A 15285-nucleotide genomic window follows, 5' to 3' on the forward strand; every position below is an offset into this window, starting at 1 on the left:
GTGGGGGGTGGGGGTGGGGAGTCAATAGTCAATAAGCCTGTTTGTGGGCAGGGGTGTAGTTAGTGACTTATCCTTATTTTTCATTCAATCTCAATCTCTCTCTCTCTCTCTCTCTCTCTCCTTTTGTACTGGGAATTGAACCTAGGGTGCTTAAACACTGAGCCACATCCCCAACCCTTTTAATTTTTGAGACAAGGTCTTGTTAGGTTGCTGTGGCTGGCCTCAAACTTGTGATCCTTTTGCCCCAGCCTCCCTAATTGCTGGGATTATAGGCATGCATCACCACACCTGGCTCCATTGTAATATCAAAGTTTCAGAAATCACTCTATTATTATTCCTAGTAACCTGGAAGCAAATTACTGTTACTAAACAACTTAAACTCATTTGAAATGACCTTAGTGGAATTTTTAAGCGTATTTTTATATTTTGGAAGGAGGCTATTTTTCTTTTATAGATTACAATCTAATAGCTGGGAAGTGACTTCCAACAGGCCCTTCCTCAAACATGGTTTTGATGGTGCACCCAACTTACTAGATGGTACAACTTACTAGAGATCAGTTTGGCAACATATATGAGAAGGCTTTAAATGTAAACGTCCTTTAACATAGCAATTAGACAGGCATTTGTCTTTTAGAAAGAATCTGAGATGTTTGTAAAGGTATAGAAAGAATGTGAGTCACAACATTGGATATAATAGTGAATATGACTATTTTAATATACGATTAGGGGGAAAAAGCAGATCATGCAACTGTAACATATTTTTTTATTCCTGCTTAGTTTAAAAGAAAAAAATGAACCTGGATAACATATATACAGACTAAAACAGACAATATACAAACAATATTTCTGATGGTGTTTATCTTTGAGTGGTGGGATTGTGGATAATTTTCCTTTTCCTGTTAATACTCTCTGCTTTTTATATTTTCCTTGATAGGCATATATTATCTTCATAACTTAACAAAGGATAACAGAAAGACACAGTCCATGTCTAGCCTCACTGTTCTATTTCTTAAATATCCTTTAAAACAAATTGGTATACTTTTTTATATACACAAGCAAAGCTTCTAAGCATATATTGATATTCCACATGGGCATCTGAGAGATTGGTGACCTCTAGGGCTGGCTCCATTCAGGCAGGTAGATCAATCTTTTAATGAGTGTCCATATCTGCAGGCCTGACCTTTCTGGAAGTGGGCACTGATGTGATATGATTTGAAAGGTGTGAGGATGCTCCACCTGCCCCTGGATGTTCTTTCTGAACAGCTCAGAGCTTCTGGTTGACACCAGAGAGCCATTCGTTAGGCTTATGGATTTTTACCCTATTAAAATGCAAATAACCCAGAGAAGTACACATTAAACTTTACCTGTCACCTGGGTTAAATGAGTATAACATATCATTTTCTGGGAATAGGTTTTAATGGAGAAGACATGGGAATTCAGAGGGAGGGGGACAGAAAAGAAAGTATGAATGAATACAAATTGTCTGAGGAGTAATTAATATTCACAATAGTAATATTTTTATTTATGGTCTATGAGTCACTTAGGAGTATGTTATCATATTTAATCTCAATTAAATCAAATAAATGGCTGTCACCAAGGCGAATTAAGGTGACCAGAGATTTGGAAAAATATAGAAGACAAAATTTGCAGCCTTTATAATATATATATATTTTTCAGTACTGGGGAGCTTAACCACTGAGCCATATCCCCATTCCTCTTTATATTTTTTATTTTGAGACAGCATCTCGCTAAGTTGCTCAGGGCCTTGTTAAATTGCTGAGACTGGCCTTGAACTAGCAATCCTCCTGCCTCAGCCTTCTGAGTTGCTGGGATTACAAGCATGTGCTACCATACCCAGCTGCCTTTAAATTTTTTTAAGCGCCATCCCTAACAGCCACAACCCTATTCATTGTGATAAACTCCTTTATCTCCATTTTTTTTTCTTGTCAACTCCTAAGCTTGTGGGATACTATTCAAATAACTAGATCACATGCAGATAAGAAGGTTAGAATTAATTGAGAAAATATGAGAACTTTACTGAATCCATTATTGATGTTTAATGAAAAGATAGGACCAGCCCTTCCAGGAATTTTTTTTCTATAAAAGACCATGACCAACCGGAGTCACATGTGAAAGCATCTAGTTAAATACTTCACAATGTTTATAAGCATGTATCTTATACTTTACAATGTTTGTAAGCATGTATCTTTTTCTTTCTACTGGGGATTGAATCCAGGGATGCTTAACCATTGAGCCACATCCCTAGCCCCATTTTTTAAATTAATTTTAAAAATTTTGAGACAGGGTCTTGCTAAGTTGTTTAGGGCCTCGCTAAGTTGCTGAGGCTGGCTTTGAACTCACAATCCTCCTGCCTCAGCCTCCCAAGCTGCTGGGATTACAGGTGTGTGCCATGGCACCTGGCAACATTTATCTTTTTAGTCGTGTGTGTGTGTGTGTTGGGGACTGAACCCAGGGCCTTGCACATGTGAGGCAAGCACTCTACCAACCGAGTTATATCCCCAGCCCTAGCATGTATCTTTTAAAATAACTCAGGGAGAATTGAAAAGAAAGGAAAGAACCAGAAAGTAGAAATAAAAGAATGTAGCAGAAGACTGAGGGGAAACCATATAGAATTATTTCTTCTTTACAAGACACACAAATTAAGTAAAAGTACAGTGTAGTTGTTATAAACACAGATTCTAGAGCTAACTTCTTGAATTAGAATCCTGGCTTTATCATCTACTAGCTATGTCAATGTGTACCTCAGTCTCTTCCTCATTTAAATGGGTAGGAATAATGGCACCTAACTAATGGAGTTGCTATAAGGGTTAAATTAATAAATATCTACAACATTGTCAGGCACAGAGTAATTGCCTTCAAACGATGGTTAAACTTTCATATATACTGGGTATGGCCAGAAGGCAAGGCATCAAAATGTTAACAGTTGCTAACTCCATACAGTAGACATATAGCTTTTTAAATACCACAACTCAACATATATATTATTTAAAATTAAAGAAAAAGTGGTGTAAATCAAAATTAAGTACAGGAAAATAGGTACTTGCCAATTCAATACACATTATTAATAGAATGTTACTTGAGTTTTCAGTTAAGTAAAGCCATTTCTTCTAGCATCAATTACAAAATATACCACATTTATTAATAGTAACTAAACAATATGACTAATTTTAAAAGTACAATTAATAAAGTATTAAAACAGCCTGCCAAATAAAAAATGTGTAGGGGTCAAAGATAAAAGAGAGATAAGAGTAATTAGACAGCAAATACCAGAGACTGGGATTCCAACTTGGAGGCAGGAAGTATTTTAATGAATTATAGAAACAATTACAGATTCATAGTAACATAAATTGAATGACCATATTATAATTATATTATTGTCAGCTTTATGAAGTGAACTTATATAGGCCGAAATAAGGTCTCAAAAATATGAATGAAGCTAGCACTCAAGGATACATTATGGAAACATTCATGTATTTGCTAAGACTGGACAAAATGATCTAATGGTTCCTCCTGTTCCTTACCTTCTGGAGTCATGTACCAAGTTATATTTCAGGATGATTTATGCCTCTACTGCATCTGGCAGAAATGACTATAATTCAGTCCTGGATTCTTAGCTACCAGGAAGCAATGAAGAGGTTAAGTGATGAAAATTGAAAACTTACTGGAAAGGAAGTGCTGGGATGCTGGGCCAAAGTCCCTGTGGGCTTCATGCAGCTGCCTGACACGGTCCTCCACAGCCACCTGGGGAAACAAGGAGAAAAATGATTTCTCATCATAAATAATAAAGAACAATTAAAAAATGTATCCTTTTCTTTTTTTGTAAATGGTTTTGGGTTTCTGAGGCTGAGAATCCTAAAGCAACAATTCATAACCCTGCTTTTAATACCGTGTTACTGTAGATGGTGTTCAAGACCGATTTTTATTAAACCAAGGCCAAACACAAGGATTTCCTCTCTCTTGACAGCGTTAAAATGAAATTTTGTATTCCACTGGTTGGCAGCCATGAATAAACTTTTCTCTCAATTAGCACCATCAAAAAGCACAAAGTAATTCTTTCACAAATAGTTATACTACCACTTTGCATTATGTCAGGTAACTAAAGGATCTCAGAAATGACATTTTTTATCTTAGTCTTTTATTTTTGACTGATTTTTTGTTATTAATATTGGCCAGTTATCACTGGATCAGTGAATTATAATTAATTATTGATCATAAATAATCAATAGCTGATTAATACTTAAGTATCAGAGAAGTAGAGGCAAAGTTTACATTTGGGGTAATAAAGGGTAGGTGGTAAGATGAAAGAAACTTTCAGCTTTCAGTGGACTTGGAAATTACTGAGAGAAATATGCCTCAGGCAGCATGGAGTAAAAATTGTCATTCTTTTTCTTCCTATTAGGTTTTTCTATAATATATATTTATACAGTGTCCTGTAAGCTTGGTGAATTCCATTCTTGGTCAGAAAAAAGGGAGTAATTTTAGGGGTGAAATGATATACTTTGTCATCTGGCATTTTGCCAATGTAATATTAGTGGTGGCCCCGGGCATCTTAGTTCTGTAACTCTGAATTTTGGTTTGGTTTTGAGGAGTTCATGATAAACTAGGAATGCTCAGAGCTTGTCAACAGCCACCAGAACTTGGTGGTAGTGGTATTGGTGATTGGGGTTAGCTCCCATGGTGTGGAGAATTTCCAAGAAGCAAAGCAGATCTTAATCTCATTAGAAGACTGGCTCAGGTAGTCTGGCCTAAAGCCAACATGGATTTTCCACTATTAATTGTCTTCTGGAGATTTAGAACAATGTTCTTTTTTCACTTCTTCCCTAGCCTCATCCATCTTTGCCTGCACAAAATATTTGGAAAACCAAGTAGGTTTTCCAAAAAATGCAAGATTAGCCTCATTGTTATACATATAAAATCATAAAGAATATTCCAAACTTGCCCACCAAATCTTCTGACCTGCACTCCCAAACTACCTGCTAAGCCTATCAAACCATCTGCTCAGTCTGAAATACTACGTCCAATATAACACTTTCATGATTTCTTCATGTTGTTTCTTTCTAGAATGCTCTTACCCTCTTTCTCTCCAAGTACAAGGCTGTTAACCATTTATGTTTGCTTTCCCATCTTTCTCATTAGAATTAATGCCTTCCTCAGCATACTCACAGCCCATGGTTTATACTTGAAACACTTCTGTTATATCATCCATTTTAGTTATATGGACATAAGTATCTTCTGCTAAAAGCCCTTGGTAGCAATGACTATTCCTTGTTTCTCTTTCTTCCCATATGATGCCTCCATCCCCAGAATTCATTGAACCCTGAATATCGTAAGTGGTATTAAATATTTATTTAATGACTAGTTGATGACACAAGTGTGTAAATGAGTTAATGCAGTGTGTGTGTGTGTGTGTGTGTGTATGTACATATGTGTGTGTGAGAGAGAGACAGATAGGAAGAGACAGAGAAGTGGGGGGCAAACAAGAATATCCATTGACACTGACTGATGGTTAATTCTATGTGTCAACTTGTGCTGCATGGGGCCTACAATGAACATTATTTCTGGATATGTCTAGGAGGATGTGTTTTTTTAAAAATGAGATTTGCATTGGAATATGTGCATTCAGCAAAGTAGAATGCCCTTCCCAATGTGGATGGGCATCATCCAATCAAGGCCTGAACTGCCATTTTTTTTTTTTGGTGGTGCTAGGGATTGTACCTAGGGCTTTGTGCATGCAAGGCAAGCACTCTACCAACTGAGCTATCTCCCCAGCCCCCTGAACTGCCTTTTTTGCTCTGCCTACCTATTTGAGTCAGAAGGACATTGGTATTTTCCTGCCCTTGGACTGGGGTTTACACCATCATTTCCCTGGTTGTTTGGCCTTTTAGACTTGGATTGGAACTACACTGCTGATGCACTACAAGGGACTTCTCAGCCTCTATAATAGGACAACCTATTACCTCCTAATAAATCGAACTTCACCTATTTAACTATATCTCCTATTGCAGTTGTGTTTTTCTGGAGAACCCTGACTAATACAGTGACTCTGGGTAAATTATTCTAATCTTAACTTTCCCTGTTAATAAGATTTGGGCAATAATATGACCTACCTCATAGTTTTTGTGGGTATTAAATAAGATACATATATATATTAGTGTTTAGCCTACTTTCTATCATACTGTAATTGCTCAACAAATGTTAGTAGCTACTGCTATTGTTAATAAATGGAGAGAAATAAGTTATAATGTTCTGGACCCCACCACATACAATATAAAAAATGGTTAATATTTATTAAGCACTATGTAATATGAATTAACATTTAATCTTCATAAGTTTGTGATAGAAATTGATAGTATCTCTTCATTTCACTGATGTAGAAACTGAGGCATGAGAGGCTTAAAAAATACTTGCTTCAGCAAGTAGTTAGTAAATTGGCAGTGCCAGGATTCAAACTCATTCATTCAGGCTCTTGTCCTTAATTAGTATGTGGGAGAAGAAAACTGAATTAAAAGGTATTTTATCAGTATTTAATAAGTAGTTAGCATTTAAATTTCTTTATTTTTTAGTCAATTAATTTATTGAATTAATGCAGATCAAATTGGTGTATACATCTATGAACTTTAGTTGTCAGTATATTTTATGACCCAATGCAAGACCAATTCTTGGTCTTGAAGAACCTGATTCCATAAGATTATAGAAAAAATATGGAAGAATACATGCCAATGAGTGTTTAAAATATGTAATTATTTCTAAATCCAGAATGGGTCATTTCATGAACAAATTAATAAAGAGATGAATGTGAATGTTTGAGAAGAGGGAAGAGGAGATGAAAAGGTCGTATAGTAGCAGACACTGATCAGGAATCTTTTTACATAATGATAAAGAAATCTTAGGCTGGGGATCTGGCTTGATTGAATGCTTGCTTGGCATGCCTGGGGCCCTGAGTTCAATCCCTGGCACTGGAAAAAAAGTCTCAAGGGGGAAGATGCACATGGTAAAGGGTAAAGGAGTATGATTAGGCCAAGTCCTTTGAGTATCATCACAGGGATTGCATGGATGGATGAAGCATCTGATTCCATTATAAGCCCCCAATCACTAAAGCTTGTTTCCGTCTTATATAAGCAGAACCACACTGGTAGTTTCCAGTGCATACCCAATATTGTAAAGAGTTTAAACTGAGATCAAAGAGACCTTCTATCCCTATGACTCAAACTTACAAAAATGCATGAGAGTGAGACAAATTAAAAATGCATCATGCAATGAAATGAAATATTCAGGAAACAGCTAGAAAATAACTAGAGAATTAAGCATAAAATATTTCATTTCACAAATTATCATTGGAGAAAGCTATTTTGTGTGGACTGAATGCACAATTGACTAAATAAAGAAATAATTTTAAGAAGAAAAATCTGAAGGTAACCAAAGTCTTCATAAGCTGTAGTTAGTTAGAAACAAAGCACTTTATTCTATGAGCAATTATACAAGGAAATAAAATTTGATAAAATTTTGAAACAAAAGCCTGCATGTATTAGACCTTCCTAACTGGCTGTGGGGTGTGTGTGTGTGTGTTTGTGTGTGTGTGTGTGTGTGATTTTGGTACTGGGGATTGAAGCCAGGGGTGCTCTACCATTGAGCTACATCCCCAGTCCTTTTTTTATATTTTGAGACAAGGTCTCATTAAATTGCCAAGGCTGGCCTTGAACTTGCAATCCTCCTGCCTCAGCCTCCTGAGTACCTGACATTATGGGATGCAGGTGCCTGGGTAACTGGTTATGCTTTTACTCAATATAAAGTAGTATATGCAAACCAGAAAGCAAAATCTAGAAATTATACACTAGTACCTTGCATTTGGGTACAACTGATTCTTCACTCAGTTAATTATTTGCTCACTTTCTAAGTGTCTGTTGATATTGAAAGGGATATACAGGAAGAAAATATTATAGTCTCTGATCTTTGGATGCATAAAGGGTGGAAGGTGCAGAATAGTGATAAACCCAGGAAAGGCCTGGGGCAATAGAACAATGATGTGTAGGAGAACAGTGAGATCCAATGCAGATGATGCAAAACAAGGCATATTCTAGGTCTAGAGAACACAAAAGATTCCTGTGAGATGACTCCCTATTTTAGAGGAAAGCTGGGTTTTACAAACATTAGTATGTCTGTATGGCACACATCAGATTCCAAAGGGGCCCTAAGGCTGAAACCAGTTAGAGTCTGTTGCACTTGACCAGGTAGAGTCTGTTGTACTTGACTAGACTTGCATTGGAATTAAGACAGTATTGCCTGGAATATTAAAAAAGGGTACATATTAGGAGGTATTTTGAAAGATAGAATGACTATCCAATTTGGTGTTGGGGCTTAATATTTTAAGAAATAAATACACTCTTAGATTTCATGTATGGAAGAATGGAAACATGGCAATTAGAAAAGGGAGAAATGGCATATGTACGTATGAATTCATTTGGAACATGATGCATTTAAGTTAACAGCGAAACCTTTAACTTGGGATGTCAAGCATAGTCAGTTACAGATGAATAATTTGTCTCAGTCATTAAAGGAAGTCAAAGGAAATGAGACTAAAGAGCTAAGAGTGAGCTTTGGAAGGTGATTCAAGAAGAAAGAGCTAAAGGAGTTTAAATGGAATTATTTAAAGAGATAGGAGGAACCCAATTTTCTCTGAATAAATAGGTCATACCTATTTTCCTTTTTTAGGAAAATTAATACAAGCATCACATCTTTTTGGAAGTATACATCTTGTTTCTACTATTAGATTATAGATCATGAAAGCTTAGAACTGGAAGAAATCTTATCTATTGATACATGAGGGTCTATTCTTTAGAACTATCCCAGATGGGCAAAAAAGTGCCATCTGGTCCATGAGTACTCATAATATAGTTTGCAGCAATTCTTCAATAAAAGGATGTCAGGAGAAGAAAGGTCTTTTTTTTATATGCTCTTTAAGGACAGGGAGACATCTCTCTTTCCTTACCCCAGTAACTAACACAGTACCTGGCAAATAGCAGGTGCTCAATTCATGAAGTGAGTGAATTAATGTCTAGTTTATTTATGGATCTTCACTCTAACAACTACATTTTAAATAAATGATTCCTTTTGCAAGATCCCTGACATAAGTTTTTGGAAGATCTTTCCCTTCTTTCTTTCCTTTCAATTTTCATGATCAAAGTAAAAAAAGAAAAGGAAAAAAATTTGATTCATTTTGCCTGCAAAACTAGACCAAAAAAAAATCAAAGCAGGGAGATGGGGATGTAGCTTAGTGGTAAGGTGCTTGCTTAGCACATAAGAGGTCCTGGGTTCAATCCCCAGCTCTGTAAAAAAATAAAAAGTCTAAAAATCAAAGCAATAAGCTATGAAACAACCCAAAAGCCAAGTCTCCCCTATGCTTGTTTTTTCTAATTTTAAAATAATAATACTTGAGAGCTATGAGGGTGATTATTCTCTTTTGTCTTCTCATTTCAGATGGCTTCTGCAGACAATGTACTGCTTGCAAAGACCTCCCTTCTTTTGCTCCAGTAAGAAACAATGTCTAGATTTATATAAAGGATAATTATTGGAATGCAAATTCCTTGCCTAGGACACAGTGACCTTGTTTGTCTTGTTCACAATTTAACACAATGCCTAGTAACAGGAGACACTCGATAAAAATTCAATAAATGAATGAATGAAAGACTTTTAAAATTCCTATAATCTGTTAGGCACTTCACTACCTATAAATATGGTAGAATTGAAAGTATAATTTTGAGGATAATGAATGAACACCAAGTCATCCAACTAAATTAATGATAACACATTCTTAATTCCCAGCTGTGACTATTTCTCAAAGCTCAATCCATTCCTCTGTGTATTTTGAAGGTTATCTTTACTTCATTTTTTTCTTCAAAATGGCTTTAAATAAGCTAAAAGATAAAAGAAGGAAAAAAGGACAGAGAACAACACCATGGCTCTTAGAAATGATTTCAAATGAATTTCTCTAAATGTAAATGTTAGTTACTTAACTTTGTTTTAAATTCTTAAGGGTTTCCAGTTTTTCTTTTGATCTATTAATTACTTTAAAATTTTTATTTTCACTGGAGTTTTGGGAGAGTCGGGGATATGCTCCTGATGAGGAAGTACATTGCTAGATACTATGGTTTCTTCCTAGTCCTAGTGTTCTTACAGATATCACGTACATAAATTGTGTTCACTCCAGTCTAGGGAAAAGAGATAGGTAGGCACGTACATTTCGATTTTCTGGCTCTCAGTCTGTCTAGACCCTTGATAAATATCCATGGCATGCAGGAACCAAACTTCACACCTATGTTAATGAGCCCATTAGAAACAACACAGTACAAAAACTTTTTTGTACTGTGATGCTATTGAATAAACCACACATGTCTCTGTATAGTCTACTCATGAATTTTGTCCTACAATTCTGCAGTTTGTATAGTTATCTCTGTGCATGGTTTGGGAGGGTCTTCATAATTCATTCTTAGTTCCAAATCCTTTCATGTAATGCTCATAAATGCAGGTCTAAACATTATCCTGGAAACTCTACTGAGACTTATTTCTATTTCAGTTAAAATCCTTTTTTACTAATTGAAATCTTTTTCAGTTAAAATCTATTCTTTTACTAATCCTGATTTCTTTTGAGTTATAATTGAGAAGGTCTGATACAAAGTTTGGAGTGAGGGTTTGTTATAGGTACAGCTCTGTGGGCTTGTTGAATGTAGAGATTGGCTGGATTCTGTTTTCATTGAATTTATTCATGTGCTTTCTTGACATTAGAAGACTTATGAGTTCAACAAGAGCTTTTTGTGTTTGACTTTGTGGTAGATCACAAGAAAGTGTACTAACATGTTATCCATTATGAGTAGCAGCATAATCATTGAGTGATTGTTGGCATGGATATTGATGTGGGCCATATAAGACCATCACTAATCCATTTTTTTTTTTGAGAGATGGTCTCACTGTTGCAGGCTGACCTCCAACGTCTGGGCTATAGTGATCATATACTTCAGCCTCCTCAGCAGCTGGGACTATAGGCCCCCATCATCTACCATTTTTATGTTAATCTTCCACACATTCTCCCACCTCCATTTAAAGAAAATGTGTTGATTCCTTTCTTAATCTATATCTCCTTGTTTTCTTTATGTTTTTTTAGTGCTGGGTATCAAACTTGGGGTCCCTTGCATGTTAGGCAAGTGCTCGATCACCTCTAGGTCTGACTCCTTTTCTTATTCACATTCTTCCTTTTTCCTCAGTTATGTTCTATCCAACCCACCAGAAGAGTGTCAAGGCTCTGCTGAGGCCGACAGAGAGCACCTCAAATGAAGTAGGAGCTCCAGCCCAAGTCAGCCCAAAATTTCTCCAGCAACATTATTCCTCTCATTCTGAAAAACTCTTCCATCAACTGGGAAGCAAGAGAGGACAAACAGTAAGTCCCTTGTCCATTGTTTAGGCTTTAAGCTTTCCCCTCACCAATTTCTAAAATGCACTTTGGAAATTGGTTTGTTGCTTTTCATGCTCAAGCAATTGCCTCATTCTGTGATAATGGAGTCAGGTTATATCAACATTAAGTTGACTTCATAGACTCAAGTACCTTAAGGGTATCATTAATTTTAATTTAGAAAAGTAGCAATCAACCTCCTATCCTGCTTCATTTGTCAAAATCTTTAGTTTTAGTTACATCTACAGATTGTTATGAAAATTGTGATGGGGGAGGGAGGGAAGAGATCATAGGAAGTGTTTCTTCAAAGGGATAGAAGTTGAATTGCTCTGCTTAGATGATGTAACTTCATGCAGATTTTTTCTTAAAAAATAGGTTCTCTTTTTAAAAGCTTTCCTAATGTATCTCATGATTTGCAACAGGAACTAAAGTCAAGTGGCTCTCACCTTGCAACACCATTATGTTAAATCATTTACATTTCAGCTTTAGCTATTTATTATTGAGCTTTATTTATCCCACATTTAGAAGATATCATTCTCATAGAAATTTTCTGCGGCCACTGGAGCATTCTTTACTGGGGGCATTTTGGGCCATAAGTAGCATAATGTTCACATGGTAATTACATAATGATGCCTCCTGGTATTAGAACAAGGACCAGAAGTGGCAATTTGAAATAATTATCAATGGCATAAAATATAACTGGTATCATTTTGAAAAAAAAGCATATAGAGCAGTTAGCAAATTCATATTATAAAAACGACTGAAGCGGGTTGAAATTTTAAAGATAAATGAAAAGAAGACAAAGCACTGGGAATTAAATATTTTGTCTCAATGGCAAATCCCTTATATTTTGGGTAATAATACAGTTTTTAATGAAGGCTGGAAGGGAGAATTTGCTGAAGTATGCATACAACAATCCTTAACCAAGAAAATCAAGGCTCCTTAAATCCCACACCATGCTCCAAGCATTTCCAAAGCTTCCTGACCTTGACTCCCTTCACAGTCAATTTGTCTGCCTATCAAAGAACCTAGTCTGCCAGGAGCCTGTTTCCAGTTCCCAGCTCTCTTCTCAGGCCAGTGAAAAGCGCCTTTCTTTTCTCTCACTGACACAGAGCTGCCAAAGTAGTATCAGACTGTTCTTTACAAATCAGTAAACCGGAAGATCTCATCTACTGTACTTTCCAACCCTACAACATTCAGTCTCTGTGTTTTGCATATTGGAGGATGAGGCACCAATTAAATAAATAAGAGCTTGTTAATAAAGGACGAATATGGAGCTATGTACTTCTTTGTTTCTGGGTGTAGATTTGTCAGAACTGGAGTTAAAACCCACCTGATCTCCCACTCCATCTACACAGTCTCTCTCCAGTCAGCCTTCTTCACACTCTCTGACCTAGCCCTCCTCCCTTCTCTCTTTCCTCCTTGTTCACTCCACCTCACTCCACCCCTAAGCCTGTTTGTAAGCTCCCCTGAACTACTTTAGATATTTTCACTTCAAATCTAAACTAAAGCTATTTTTCTTTAAATGTGGCTTTGCATAGTACAGGAAACTACAGGGAAAAAATTTCCAAAATACAATGTGATCTTTTATAGGAGAAACAAAAGATTGAATTTTTAGGTCATCACAGAAGTAGGTACACTTCCCAGAGCAATAATCTGAGGTACTTTATGAGATTCTTCCTTTCACTAAAGCAAGAAATCCTAAAATCCATCAGGATACATGCACTGTACCTTGACTCTCTTTTTAATCCTCAAGTGAAACCAAGACAGTAAAGTGTAATAAAAATGCATATAGCCCCAGGCTTTGTGCCTTAGCAAAGAGAGAAAAAATAAGCTTCTTGACTTAATATGTCTACTGTGAATAATCAACCACTGCATTTTGAGATCTTGCTTTATAATTTTAACAGATAGCAATGAACTTCACGCTCAGGGTGTGACAAGAATAAAATTTTTTTCTTCCTTTAAGAAAGAAAATTTCCCCATTTTCTAAAGAGAGACATATGCTAGTTAAAAGAAACAAAGCTAAGGTGGGGGGAGTCCCTTGATTTTTAGCAATATATTTTCTGCATTTTACCTGAAGTTGTCAATGAAGCACAGGGAAGGGGAGTGAAAGCAGGGGCCCTAGGCTGTGTGATGATGTGGCTAACATTTGCTTTTGGGGCCTTCTCAGTTTCATTCCCAGATGCTTTTCCTTCCCAACTACTGGTTTCTAGCTGATTAATAAATATCCCTGGGAAGATCAATGATAGCTCATAACAGGCTTCCAGTATCACAGCTGTGAGTATTTGCATTTTAAGAGCAACTTTAATTAAATAATTAAGCAATTAATTACTCAAATACTTATTGAGTGCTTATAAGGCACTTTCCTAGGAAGAGAAGAAAAAAATGAAGAAGAAAACAAGGAGCCTATCTTTACTGAATTTATAGCTTGGATATTTAGAATTTTTTTTTTTTTGTGGTGCTGGGGGGTTGATTCCAGGGGTGCTGTTTTGAGATAGGGTCTTGCTAAATTGCCCAGGTTGGCCTTGAATTTGCAATACTCCTGCCTCAGCATTCCTAGTAGGTGGGATTATGGGTACATGCCACCATACCCTGTGTGGGAAAGATTGTAATGCTGTCATATTCTAATTTGACAGTACATTAAAATTACCCAGGAAGACTTTTAATGATATAGATTTTTAGCTCATCTCTACCATTTTTGACTTAGTTTTTTTTGAGGCTGAGGCTTGAGAGTCTGTACTTTAAAAAAGCTCCATGGATGGTTCTGACATCCAGCTTGGTTTTGGAGCCACTGCTATAGTAGAAAGGACACCCATTTTATCAGTCAGGAAGACCCTAGGTGGAATCCTTTACTAGTTATTTGATCTTCAGCATCTTATCCAATAGTATATGAATCTTAGTTTCTTTATATATTAATAGAATGCTGAATGATAACAACAATGCTGACAATACTAACAATAGCAAATATGTATAATGCATTGACAAGTGCTGCTTTAAGAGCTCTATCAGTATATTTCACTTAAGTTTTTTCCTATCAGAAGGTTAACTAGATGAGAGCAGGCCTCCATCTATTTCATTCCCCACTATATCCTCAGGACACAGGTCAGTGCCTGTCTCAATAGTAGGCATCCAACTAAATATTTGAAAGAATGAACACTCCTACAGGGGAAGTACTACAAAATGACCACTTTACAGATGAGGAAATGTATGTACAGAGAATGGGATGTCATAAAGCACACGGCTGGAGAAACCACTTCCTGGCACCCAGTACATACTCCTTTCCTTTCCTGGAATTTGAAAAGTGCTAAAAGAAGCATAAATAGCCATGGGGGTTGCAGTGTATATGGATCAAATTAATGAAGGAGGTTGCTTTGAAGCTGGGCTTTCAAAATTGGGTAAGCTTTTGATAGGCAAAACAGAAGAGACATTCTGGGTGGCAAGAGCAGAATGTGCATTTTTTTGGCACTAATAAAGGCCTGGATGAGAAGCATAAACAGAAGAACTGAATAAGATAAGGCTGGAAATGTAGCTTGGAGTCAAACCAGAGTAGTACTTGACTGTCAGGTTTAAGAGTAGAGACTTCATTTAGTTGTTCATGGGAAGGCATCCAGATATTTTTTAAAAAATAATTAGTTTAAAAATGCAATCTTATTTCTTTTTAATGCATTGATATGATAACAACATCCAAGAAGAATGAAAAAGATATTTATTTACTTGGTACTGTAGGTTGAACCCAGGGGAACTTAAGCACTGAGCCACATCCCAGTCCTATTTATTTTTATTTTTTTGGCAGTTCTGGGGATTGAATTCAGGGCCTCACACAT

At 36.4% G+C, this 15285-nt stretch overlaps 1 protein-coding gene across 1 annotated transcript in view; it reads right to left on the minus strand.

Annotated features, from left to right (window-relative positions):
• Dmd (dystrophin) overlaps nucleotides 1-15285 on the minus strand; it is a 1737386-nt gene that overhangs the window by 236133 nt on the left and 1485968 nt on the right. The window contains exon 54 of the mRNA XM_048796385.1: nucleotides 3684-3762. Coding sequence (XP_048652342.1) covers nucleotides 3684-3762 — 79 coding nt within the window. The remainder of the gene's footprint in view (nucleotides 1-3683; nucleotides 3763-15285) is intronic.

Source organism: Marmota marmota, unplaced genomic scaffold (assembly GCF_001458135.2).
Source record: "Marmota marmota marmota unplaced genomic scaffold, marMar, whole genome shotgun sequence".
In the NCBI taxonomy this organism is placed as follows: Eukaryota; Metazoa; Chordata; class Mammalia; order Rodentia; family Sciuridae; genus Marmota; species Marmota marmota.